The 13444-nt window shown below is 48.3% G+C and overlaps 1 protein-coding gene across 6 annotated transcripts in view; it reads right to left on the reverse strand.

Moving 5' to 3' along the window:
• The window catches only part of CACNA1C (calcium voltage-gated channel subunit alpha1 C), a 379681-nt gene that overhangs the window by 121236 nt on the left and 245001 nt on the right, over window positions 1–13444 (reverse strand). For all 6 annotated transcript variants that reach the window (XM_061124633.1, XM_061124631.1, XM_061124634.1 and 3 more), the window contains exon 6: window positions 2649–2807. In XM_061124633.1, coding sequence (XP_060980616.1) covers window positions 2649–2807 — 159 coding nt within the window. The remainder of the gene's footprint in view (window positions 1–2648; window positions 2808–13444) is intronic.

Consider the following 13444-nt stretch of genomic DNA (forward strand, 5'->3'; position numbering starts at 1 on the left):
CTGGCTGTGCTGAGTGTGTCCGGGTTCCCGTATGTGTTCTTCCCTGTCAGCGCTGGTCACCGTGTGGGTGGAAGGAGCCCTCACCACTGTGGGATGAGGGTCCCTGGACCAGCCCAGGATTTGGTGCAGGGCGCTGAGCAAATCGGCTCTGCAGCCAGTGTCCTGGGCGCCCTCCCCATGGGGGGCTGGCTCCACGTACAGTGAGGTCCCCTTCCCGTGGGGCTGGCAGGGCTCCTCCCTCGGGAGAATGTCCCTGGAGTCCGTCCTTGGGCTCCCCAGCTGACTGTGTTTCTGCGGTGGGGGCTGATTCTTTTCCGAACCCGATGGCGGGGGAGATAAACCATCAGGTAAATAACCTGGGTGTTTTCTGGAAAGAAGCAGGCACATTTCCTGGTCTGTTTACCCTCAGGAATGGACAGCAGTGTGTTCCCAGACTGGCCATCCAACCGGCCAGGCCAGTCCTGCCGTCCCCTGAGAGCAGAGGGGCCACTGGAGGTCTCGGCAGGCCTACGGCTGTCCCGTCCAACACAGAGGAGCCACGGCCTGGGCCGTCACACCCAGCATTTACTGGCCATTTGAGACCACTGATGGCCTGACCACAAAGTCAGAGGCTTCCAGGTGGTGCTGGTGCAGCCCCACAGGATCCTGCTGCCCTCAGGAAACCCGCCTTGGCTGGTCCCCAAACTTCGGGGCAGAAACCTTGGGGCGGGGGTGGGGGAGGGAGGTGTGTGAGCGTCTCCCTCAGCTCAGGGAGCACAGTTGTGTGGGAGCGGGTTGCTCAGTGGGAATCTCACCATGCCCCCGCCCCCTCCGTGCTCAAGTGAGCCCAATCATTGCTCAGCTGATGGGGTCTTCTAGACCTGACATCCCCATGCCGGCCTGAGAAATCTGGGTCAGACGGGTCATGACCATTTCAATAGGACAGCATGAACTTTATATGTCCTATACTCGCTCTCAGGCAGGTCTTAGGATGAGCCCTAAGGAAGCTGCGCAATCAATGTTAAATGTATTGGTTCAGGGCAGCTACAGATGGAGCCCAATAAAAAGAAGGCTTTGAATTAAAGGGGAGAACATTACTCACTGTGATGTTGGGTATTTCTTTAAGCAAGGCTGAAAATCTCAGAATTTTAGCTAAAGTCAAGACCCAATTCCTTCGATTTTAAAAGTTTTTCATTTTTAAAAAAGAACATGACAGTTTATTTTATATAATCATGACCCAGGAAATGCTCTCTACAGTGAAAAAACAGTCTCCTCTTAGACTCACCATCAAGAAAGTTAAAACAATTGTGTGAATCTCTGACTATAGGTTCACAGTTTGGGGGTTTTGTTTTGGCTGTGGCCACGTACAAAGACCCAGTCAATCTATTAAGTCTAACCAGACCACACAGATCAGGGGGTCTGCTTTGGTTTCTGAATGTGAGTAACTCATGTCACTCCCTCCACTGAATGTTCCCGCCACACCCCAGGGCAAGGGGCTCAGGTTTAATTTATTGCCTGGGTTGAGGGGAGTGAGACGCGATGGACATGGAGGGGACAGAAGTTCCTTCAAGGCTTCAGAGGATGCTCCCCTTTCTTTCCCAAGACACCAAAAAACTAAGACGGAAGATCTTGTTTGAAAAAAGTCACACATATCGAACATGGCTCACTCCTTTGCAGAGTATATTGTTTTAAATAATCCTTTGTGCTAAACTACTTTGTCTGTTTAAAAGCCTTGTCAATTTCTATTTAAATGTTTTTTTTTTTTTTTTTTTAATTTTAAAGTCCAGCTGAGATGTTAGGAGCTAAAGACAGCAGTCTGTGGAGTGTCTGTCAAGCCCAAACTTCAGTCCTACCAGGGGTGAACTCAGTGAGCAGCGTGGCTGGTTAAACACACTGGCTTATGGGAGGGACGTGGAGAGCCACACCTCCCGGAGGAAAGGAGTTTTGTCACAGGCCGTCCTCCTCACCTGGACTGGGGGCCCCCGGACGGGAGGTAGAAACACTGAGGCAGAGGAGCCAGGTCACCCCAGAGGTGAGAAGGACGCAAGGTTGTGAGCCTACCGGCTGAGGGCGGGGCTTCCTCCCGTGGGCGGGGCTTCCTCCCGAGGGCGGGGCTTCCTCCCGAGGGCGGGGCTTTCTCCCGAAGGCACAGTTGATGATCAGCCACATGAGGGGCAAGGACAGAGTCACCAACTAAGCTCTGATTCTTAAAAAATTCAGTGTTGGCTAAGCACCTTGTTTAGAGAGTGCTTATCAGTGCCAGACAGGGCTTCCCTGGTGGCTCAGATGCTAAAGAATCTGCCTGCAGTGCAGGAGACATGGGTACGATCCCTGGGTTGGGAAGATGCCTTGGAGAAGGAAATGGCTATTCACTCCAGTATTCTCGCCTGGAGAAGTCCATGGACAGAGGAGCCTGGTGGGCTTCAGTCCATGAGTTCTCAAAGAGTAGGACACGACTGAAGTGACTAACACACACACACACACACACACACACACAGGGCAGTGCTGGACAAAGCTTACGTTTAGCTATTTTAACAGAGACTCATTTTAGTAAACACAGAAGTTAGACCCCAGAGAGAAAATAAAATCCCTGCCTCTCTTGGCAGAGGAAACGCGGATGCCAGAAGGCAGGGCTCCCCAGTGGCCGGGAGGGATGGTGCCTCCCTTACCTGCAATGCCCTCCTGGTTGTAGCAGGTCTTGTGCATCTTGCCCATGAAGAGCTCCAGGCCGATGATGGCGTAGATGATGATGACAAAGAGCACGAGCAGGGCGATGTGCAGCAGGGGCACCATGGCCTTGATGATGGAGTTCAGGACCACCTGGAGACCTACAATGACAAAGCTCATGCTATCAACCCTGCTGCCTGAAGCTCATGCCATTTGCTCAGCCTTGCCTCCCATGAGGGTCTTGCCGCCCAGTTTCAGGTGAGGAAAACGAGGCTCCAGGTTGCACAGTCAGAGTGACGCCTGGTGGGGTGCGGGAGTGGATCTAGGTGGGCCTGATTGCAAACCTCCCCAGGAGCCACATCCAAATGGCAGGACAGGCAGACACTGTCCTCCTAAGGGCCTCTCGACTGGGGAGGAGAGTGATCCTAGTGATAGAGGTGGAGTTGTCTTAGCGTACTTCAGCGTGGTTAGAGGGGGAGTTCTGGTTTGCATGTGTCACCTCAACGAATGGGTTCTGAAGTCCCCTGATCCTTTCAGAGAAAAAAGAGTAAGTAAAAGGCTTCTTTCACAATAGGTCTTGTCAGCACCCAGGGGTTTCAGGCCTGTGCTGCTGTCTTATAGGGAGAAGGACCCTTTGCTTATAAGCTGAACCGTAAATATCATCCCCGAATGTTCCTCATTCAAAGAAGAGGCTGCACATGTTCACTTGTAAATGGTGGTTGCCGGCAAGCCCCCGAGACCTCCTCCAGGTCCCAGGAGGCCTTCTGTCAACAGGGGGACACCATCTTCACATCCAGGACAGAAGTTGGGGAAGGGCTGGCTCCCTGCCTCTCGTCCAGGCTGGTTGTGTGGAGGGTCACACAGACGCCAGGACCCCCACCTCTGAGCCACCCCTGCGGGACACTGTTAGTTTCAGACCCACCCACCAGCCGGGGACCACCTTCCTCCTCTCCTGCACTGGGGGTGTCACCCCTCTGCCCCCACTGCCCTTAGCACTGGTGCCCGAAGTCTGGGCACTCCCTCCCTGTGCCCTGAGTGGGTCCCTGAGACTTCGTGACCTGGAGGAGAGGGGTTCACAAGTCTAATTGGGAGGACTCACCCCAGCCATCAAGTGAGCTGGGGAGAGGAAGCAAAACAAGAGAAAAGCCAGGATAATTTCACCTGCGAATTAACGAGAGGGCTTCACAGCCTCCCAGTAGAGCACGATGCTTTCCGATCCGCGTGACTCTGTTAATTAGCAGGTTGTACACACTGCACACAGGTGTGCAGAGCCTCGGAGGAAGCTGACAGCTGAGCTGCACGCTGGCTTTTGGGGTGACTGCTGGGGGCATCCCTGGAGGAGGCTGTTCAGGCCACGAGAGGAACGTGGCAGAGAATAGGGGGACACAGGATGGGGAGGGTCCTCCTGCCATACAAAACCCCTCCCTCTCTGGACTCCTGATCCAACAGTGCTTCTTTCAGACTCAGACCTGCCATCCTTCCTCCCGCTCCAGGACCATTGTCTGCGCTGTTCCCTCGGCCTGGACACTTTCCAATAACTCCCTCAGCTTATCCTTCTGCTCTCGGCCCAAGGCCCACCCCCTCCCCCCACCTGCCCCACCCCGGGAGACACCTCCTTTCTTCTAGGTTTTGTTGGAAACTACTCCTTTCCTTTGGAGCTGAGTTCATTTGCAGTCACATGTTCATTAAGTGGCTTTTAAACATTTATACCCGCCTCCCACGTTGGGCTGAGCTTTGTGAATATGGGGACTGTGGGCCCCTGGCCCTTTCATCGCTGAGACTTTGCTTGATACTGAGCACATGTGGCCCAAGACAGCCAAGCACAGGCTGCTGCTGCCATCACCAAGCTCTGGGAGCTTTGCTGTCACCAAGTCTGGCACTGGGAGCTCTGCAAATGGACAGGCGAGCCCCCAGGGCCTGCAGGACTGGCTGTGAAGGTGCCTAGAAGAAGTCACGCCCGTTCTGGCCACCGTCGGGGCCGTGGAATTCCTGACCAATGCTATGCTCCCACCCATCCCTGTCAGGGTGGTGGGTACTCCCCTCCCCGAGCACCAAGATCAGACCTGGGCCTCCAACCGTACCAAGTCCTGCCAGTTCGCTTTTGCAGGACTTTAGACAAGTGTAAGTAACTGTGACTACATAAATAATCCATGTTCATCATGAAGGAGATGGGCAATGCTTATGATAGAGAAATGAGAAAACAAAAGGAAGGGGGAAGAAAAAATAACTCGTTTGTGGTCCCACCCCTGGAGGGAGGCACTCCCAGCCTCTTGGGGTGCATATTGGACACTGTGGCCGCTGGATTGGTTACTCAGCTTGCTGTCTCCACATTGCAGCTGGGATGCTCGTTCCAAAGCACACACGCAAAGTGTCTTCTGATGCGCTGTCACCCACGTTCTCCAGCTGATGGCCCCTGACTCCGGCCCACACCGCACTCTCCAGCCGCAGCCTCCCCATGTCAGCATGTGTTCTTCCCCCCGTGGACGCTGCTCCCTGCCTGATGCGCAGCCCCAGCCACCCGTCCTCTCATCTGTGCTCCTCGGCATGCGGCAGGGACTCATTGCACAGGCTGCTTTCCGAAGTCATGCTGTTCATTCAAGTATCTCCCGGAGACACCGAGGGGTGTCATTGGGAAAAGACGAGACCCGTGGAGTGGGAAGCACACAGGCACAGAGGGGGCTGTCCATGACCTTCACAGGATTTAACCTGCTGTTCTGAAGAAGGAGAGTGGTGGAATTCAGCATGACCACAGGAATGGAGCCAGGGCCAACCAGGAAGTCAACACAAATAGACTGTCCAAGAAACAGACCTACGGTGGAGTGGGATGCTCCAAGCGGCAGAGAGCCTCCCATCCCCAGAGGGATGTAAGCATTTTTTTAGATGAGCTCATGGAGGAGGAGCCTTGGTGGGGATTCAGCCAGTGAATAAAGAGTGACTCCAGGGCACCGAAACTCCCAGCCCTCATTGACGAGGAATGAAGACTTGCTGGGGCAGGAAGATGACCCCAATCCCCCTGGCACAACCAGGGAAGTAGGTACTGTCAGTAACTATATCTTACAGAGGAGAAGAGTGAGTTCCAGAGAGGTTAAGCATCACAGCTGGTGGAGAGGCACAGGGCTTAGTGCTGGTGGCCTGACTCTAGGCCAGGGGCTGCACGACTGGGCCAAGTGCCTCCATGTGCCCTGGCCCATGCCCTTCAGCGTCAAAGACCCCCATCTGTGAAGCAATAGCACACGCTCGTGACATCTTCTGGGAAGGCGGGGGCCTCGTGCTGCTTCCAGGGGGCCCCACTGCCTCTGAGGCCAGGCTAGCAAAGGCTTCAAGCCCCTGCCCTCCATCCCACCACCGGCAGCAACCAGGATGGGGTGTACAGGTGCCACCAGGGCCCCTCTCTCAGCGCCCCTCTCTGCAGCGCCTCCGCACATAACTGGCTCTCAAGACCTGAGTCTGAATAGCTTCTCCTAGGAACCAGCTCATAGCTATCTTCACAACAGGCCCCTCCTGCTCCCAACCCAACCTGGAAAACTCAGCGACATCTCTGCACCCCAGTGCCTTCCTTGGATGGGCCAGTGAGCAGGGTCCCTGAGGAGGCATGGGTCCAGATGAGCCTGGAAAGCACCTTGAGGACACGAGACCACGAAGGGCCTCATGGACACGATCACATGATGTCACTACGGGCCACACGCATGGTGAGTATGTGCTCTTGGCCCTAAATCAGGACATGAGATCTGACAGATACACGTGGACTTATGGGGACAGCAGGAATGTGGAGCAGACAGCTCCATCTGGCACACAACATACAACCTGGGAGTCCAGTCTCTCGCAGTTTGTGTGGGTGGCCTCCTCGTGAGGGATGAACCACCTACGCCCACCCCCACCCCAGGAAGCCCAGCTGCCAGCTTTCCAGGGAGATGGGACTCTAACGAGCAGCTTTGCTGGATGCTGGGCTCAGGTGAGGATGGAGAAGAAGCTGAGCTGCATGCACTGCCTTTCCTCTTCTCCTTCCACACTGTCGTGAGGCCCAGACCACTGTCTGCATTCCTGCTGAGGACAACTTCAGACTTCCAGCTTAGGGAAGATGTAGAGGGTCTGAGTATGCAAAGCATGGTATTTTCCCTTAGAAGATTGAGAGGAGCCATTGATTATGGAAACCAGCCACAGCGTCTTCCTTCAAGACCATATTGACACTGGCCTGGAGGTGTTGGCTATGTGATGCTTGGCCCATGATGATGAGTGGCTGAGGCCAGAGCAGGCTCTTCTGATTCATCAGGTCAGGAGCCTCTTGTCAAGCCATGCTCCAGTGAGGAGATGGTTTGTGGGGGCCCTAGGGGTGATGGCAGGTTGGGGGGTGGCTATGACTTCATGAGTCAGATCCCAGAAAAGAGGACCATGAGACCTGGGGGCCGAACTGCATATGCAGGTGTGTCTGAAGCAGACCCAGGTCACCTGGCATAAAAGGGAGGGTTGGGGTGGGTGGAGAAACCACTCAAGACCCCAACTCAGAGGTCTCTGCTGATGTTGTTTGATCTCATCATTCAGAGTGGACCTAGAGCTTCTTGGCTGGCAGCTACAAAGGCACATTTACATCCCAACTATTCAGATTCAATGGTGCCTACCAAGCTGTGCAAAAGCAACAGAAATGACCAGGAGACCTGATTGCAGCTCCAAAGGGAGTGATGCTGAGGATCACTGAACAGGGGGAGGTCTGGGCTTAGCACTGGGTGGCAGGTACAGGCTTCTCACAGATGGACCAAAGTTGGCTGGAATGGGAGAACTCTGGGGTCACCACACTCAATGCCTTTGTTTTCACTCAGTCATTTGTTGAGCTATGTTCCATGGGTCACCTGCTGCCCCAGGGATTGGGGCAGGTGGTCAGTATGAGGCCTAGAGGCCTCACCCTCAAAGAGCTTATAAAGAAGCCAAACATGGATCAAATAACCACTTAATCGACATGGAATCACAAGCTACTTAAGTGTTTTCAAGGAAGAGACAGGGTGCCATGAAGGTCCCACCCACTCCCATGGCCAGAGGGCAGAGGAAATGTCGTCGGGCAGTGACACATGAGCTGGAGGTTGAGCTGGAGGCTGAGCATGAGGGGAAGAGGACCCAGCTGGGTGGGTCCAGCAGAGGGGTCTGCATGTCCCACATGGAAGATGGCCTGCCTGGGTACAGCTCCCTCATCTGCCAGCCTCATGCTCTCCTGGGTTTTGTTTTGCTTCTTAGAAAAATTCCTGGAAGATTTGGGAATCCAATTACTAATTCTGTTGGAATTGTGAGGAAGCAGAAGTCACTTTCAGAGAAAATTATTTGGTTTGCACCCAAGGAAGGCCTCCTGATGACAGACATCTGATGTCATATCTGCTTGTCCCTATTAGCATGTGTGGCTGTGACTATCATCTGTGTCATCTAAGCCAACATCATCATCATCATTGTTATCATCCTCATCTTCACCATCATCACCATCATGATCAATATCAGCACCATCATCACTGTCATCATCACCTTTAATATCATCATCATCACCATCATCACCATCATTATCACCATCGTCATCTACAGTATCATCACCATCACCACCATCATCATCATGACTTTCAGTATCATTATCATCACATCATCACTGTCATCATCACCTTTAATATCGTCATCACCACCTTCAATATTATCACCATCATCACCTTCAATATCATCATCATCATCATCACCTTTAATATCACCATCATCACCTTCAATATTATCACCATCATCACCATTATCATCATCACCACCATCAGCATCAACATCACCATCATCACCACCACCATCATCATCACTGTCATCATCACCTTTAATATCACTGTCATCACCATCATCATCATCATCACCATAGTCACCATCAACATCAACATCAAGCTGAGATGACTGGCCTTATTTCTGATCTACAGCAACAAGTTTGTACTAGCTAGAAACTGGAGCCATGATGAATCTCACAGATCACGTTTTGTGGCTTCACTTGGCTAATGAAGCAATGGACACTTTTTAATGGCCTAATATGGTTAGTGGCTTTCAAAAGCAAATAGATTTAGAACTAGAGAGGCAATAGTTCTCTCTTGGGTTAAGGGGTAAGCCTGTCACCCAGAGGTTCAAGGGTGCCTGATGAAGGAAGGAAGAGCTCTTGCATGGATGGCTCCCTTCAGTCTCTAGCTTCATTATTTTTTTGCATGTTCTTATTAAAATGTCTTTACTCATTAGAGATTTTCATTTACTTTTAATTTAACCTTTCCATCTTAATAAATTTCTGCATCCCACAAGTGCTTCAGTAAGCGTGAAAGGAGGGTTTTGACCTGGAAGAGGGATAGTGGGTCCTCTGCTGCCTAATAAATTACAAACTATAAGAGTAATTAAAATATCAACCTTCACGTTGAATTGTTTGTATTAGAAAAATGAGCTGGAAAGAGGAGCTCAAAGGAAAGCTATTTTAAAAATTCTGATATTAAGAGAAAGTAAATATGGCTAAATGGAGGCTACAGAAATAGCTCCAGTTTCCTGAGGACCCAGCTTGTGCTGAGCACCATGCTAAGTGCTCTACACACATCATTTCACTGAATCTCCGTCTTGAGCAAGATAAATGAGCTGAGGCTTGGGTAACAGTGATGACTCTTCCAAAACGACACACCTGGAGCTGGAGTTAAAAACCAAGCCAACTTGGGGACTTCCCTGGTTGTCCAGTGGTTAAGAACGCACCTTGTAATGCAGCGGACGTGGGTTCAATCCCTGGTTGGGGAACTAAGATCGCACATGCCCCAGGGAAGAGCCCACACAACCAAAAATGAAATAAAATAGAATTAAAATAAAAGAAACAAGCCAACTGGACTGCAGACTCTCCACTATCAGCTGCTGTCTGTGCAAAATCAGCCAATGCTCCTTATGAAATTCTGACCGCGTGCCGAGGCAGGTGGTGGCCCCACATGGGGCCTCAAGATCCTTCTCAAAAGTGAATCTCTCATGACAACACTGATCAATGGGAAGTGACTGGATCAAGATTTGCTGCCCTGTATATGCTGCCTTCCTGCAGGTGATGACTGTCTCTGCCACAGGAAACCTACAATGCAGGCTTCTCTTGGCACCTGCCAGTGACAGATGCCTGGGCCTGCACTTTTTCTTCCGTTTTAAACATTTTGGGGAAAAATTGTGAGATATACAAATAGAAAAGTATAAAACAGAAAGATGTTACCATGTACAATTTATCACAAAATGAAGCCATGTAACTGTCACTCCAATCAAGGAATGGAACATCGCCAGTTCTGTGAAGCCTCGATCATGCTCCTCCAGGTAGTAGCTCCTCCTCCATCAAGTTTAACCACTATATTATACTTCAATAACAAGTTAAAATGTACTTCACCATGTTAGTAAACAAAATCCTGAGTCTATCAGTAAATGTAGAAAAAAACCACTCTGGTGGTTAAGCAGTTAAGACTCCGTGCTCCCAGTGCAGGTGGCATAGGTTCAAACCCTGGCTGGGGAACTAGGATCCTGCATGCTGCATGGCAAGTGACCAAAAAATAAAATAAAATTAAAAAAAAAAACTCTTGAAACAGCCCATCCAAAATTATATAAAAAATAAAAAAAAATCACAAAATTCAGCATTTATTCCCTAATCTTTCACATTCTCTGTATTTTCCATTCTTTTGATTCTCTGTGCTTTATTCTCCAGATTTCCCTCTGAGTTCACCACAATTCAATAATTCCTTTTTCCGTCTGCCAAATCTTTCAATCAATTAACTGCATTTTCATATTTGCTACCGTATTCTTCATTTCTAAATCTTACATTCATTCAATTCCATATTTTCTGATTCTCTGGAAAATCACTGACCTTGTCTCTGATCTCTTTGCATACAGTAAATGTGGTTATTTTCAAGTCAATATCTGATAATTCCAATATCCAGATCCCATGTGTGTCTGTTTCCATTGTTTATAGCTTCTTCTCCTTTTCATTCACATTGTCTTGTCTCATTGTGGACCTAGTTATTTTGTAGTTTGGGCTAGACTCTATTTTTGCAAAACTGATCTTTCAGAAAATTTGGAGAACTCTGATGATGTTATCTTTCTCCAGAGATGATTCCTATTTGTTTTTGTCAGGCATCTTTTCCAAGTTTTAGAAAAGAGAAGATTTAGAGTATTTTGCCCAACAATTTCTAATTGTCCCCAGCAGGACAGTTAATCCAAATGACCCCGCCTGCCACTTCAGAAAGCAAAAGTGACCTGTGCTTCCTCAGGAAGAAACTCCCTGGGGAGGTCCCCTCATTATAGGTTTCCTTACTTCCTCCATCCCAGAACCAGGTCACTGGGGAAATCTTTGACTATATGGATGTATTCTAAAGGGTTGGGAAATCTCTGACAGTCAAATTCTCCTAGTGCTGGACCCTGGACAGGGCTTTTTGGAGTGAAGTTCCTAGAGACTGGCTGTGTGTGGAGTGACATGCTTGATAACAGGATTAAACAAGGGGGAAATCATGGTTGGGCTATGGTTGCTTCTTCTCTCAGAAAGGTGTAGAAGATGTGGGTTTCGGGAAAACTGAAGTGTCTCCAAGACTTTGGTGGCAAGTGAGATATACTCATTGTTGAGTTATCAGGTTGGATGGATCCCTAGGGAGCCCTGAAGAGAGCTCACTAACTCTTCTCCCATCAAACACCATTGCACCAGGCAACCCACAGCTTCTTCCTAGCTGTCCTTTATGTGGAGTTTAATAAAGAACCAGGCCTGTTTATTGCTGACAGCTTATGGTTGTCATGAACTAACAGCATGAATTAACCTTTCTATGTATGTTCTTAGGATTGTAGACTGACTTATTTCCCATTTGGCTCAAATCACTAATGAATCAATAGAGATCTTGGCATGGATCAGATTTTCTATAGGGGGAAAATCTCCAAACATATGCTTAGTGGTTTTGTTTTAGAGATTTCAGCCTTACTGGAAACCAAATGCTAGGCTATTTTCTCTCCTCCACTAATAGCTGTGTGACATTGACAGTCATGTTAATTTCTTGGGTCTAGGTTTCAACATTGTTAACATGAGGATATTAGATGAGAAAGCTGTCTTTGGCTCTAAATTTTGATGGGTTGTTATTTTCCAAATATCTTAAGAAAGATTCTAATACCTTTTCCTTCCTTCAACCACTACTATTGCTTATACACAGTAAGTCTTCAATAAATGTGTGAAAAATAAATTAATATATACCTTGTAAATATAATATAGTATTATATTATGTCAGAAATAATATATATATAGCTTATATAACATATATGATTTACATATGATAACATTCTAGCTATTCATTTTATGATTTAAAAGTCAAGTGCACTTCCATTTCCAAAAGGAGGAACTGGTACCAGATGAGCCCTTTCACCATAATTATTAAAAAACTGGACAAAAATATAAGAGGCAACTGTTTCCCACAAGTGGACATGAAGTATCTCAGGCTTGTGATCCCTGAGAGAATGGAAACTTGGAGGTGAAAACAGTAATCACTCTGGTTCTCTGACTGGGAATAGTTTCCTGACTGCAGTGGAAAGAGCAGACACACTACTGCAGTCCCACTGGTCTGAGAATCTGGGCAGCTCTGGTGGGACAGAAGAAAGGAGACACCAAGGCAGACAGGGGCCCCAGAAGTTTGTGTAGGGGTCCCCTGTGTGTCCATGCTCTTGCCAGAGTGGAAAAATCAAGTTAATATTTCATTAAGACCCTAAGCAATCAACTGAATCATCAGAAAGGGTACATCTTAGGAGCCAGGACCTTACCCTGGAGTAAGATGCCCTCTCAACACATCCTGACAAGATCACACTCAATTGTGACAAGACCTGAAGGGGAAACGAGTTGGGAAGTGAGGAGCCTGGGCTTTTGCCTGATATTGACCAACAAGTGCAGAACTACAAGTTCATGGCAGGGCTGCCAGTAACTGAACTGTCTGCTGAAGGGTCAACACTCTTAGGAAGGTGGATGAATCCAGGTCTTTACAACATATGACTCATGATTCCAGTGTTCAGAACAAAACCACCAGATACATAAAGAAATGGAAAAATGTGACACATAGCCCAGAAAAAAACAGTCAGAGGGGATTGAAAATGAGATTGCTCAGATGTTGGATTTAGCAGACAAAGATTTTAGAACAAATTGAAGACTGTTTAAAGAGTTAAAGGACAATATATTAAGAGGATGAAAGGAGTATATGGTTCTAAAGAGGGAACAGAGAGGGAATTTCACAGATAAATGGAAACTATAAAAAGGAACCAAATGGAGATTCTATGACTCATTAAATAGGCTTAATGAAGATGGAAGTAGAAGAGGGAAAAGTAATGAACTGGAAGAAAAATTGATAGAAAAATTTCAACCTGTGGACACAGAAAAAGACTGAAGAAAACCAAAGAAAGCCTCAGAGACCAATGAGATAACAGAAAATGGCCAAACATAAGTATAATTGGAGTTACAGACACAGACGAGTGAGATTGGAGTGAGGGAAAATATTTGAGGAAATAATGGTCACAAACTTCCCAAACTTGTTGACATCCAATTTATGGATGAATCTGAGCTGCTCAGACAACTCTAAGCAGAGCAAATATACAGTGAAGCCCTTCACAGTCCAGTGCTGAAAACCAAAGATAGAGAGAAAATCTAGAAACAGTCAAGAAAGAAGAAACATATATACAGGGAACCATGGTGAGAATATCAGTGACTCAGAGAAAACTGAGACCAAGAGAAAGTGGAACAACATCTCTAACATGGAAGAAAAAGCTGTCAACCAAGAATTATATATCCAGTGGA

This window comes from Dama dama, chromosome 22 (assembly GCF_033118175.1).
Source record: "Dama dama isolate Ldn47 chromosome 22, ASM3311817v1, whole genome shotgun sequence".
Lineage (NCBI taxonomy): Eukaryota > Metazoa > Chordata > Mammalia > Artiodactyla > Cervidae > Dama > Dama dama.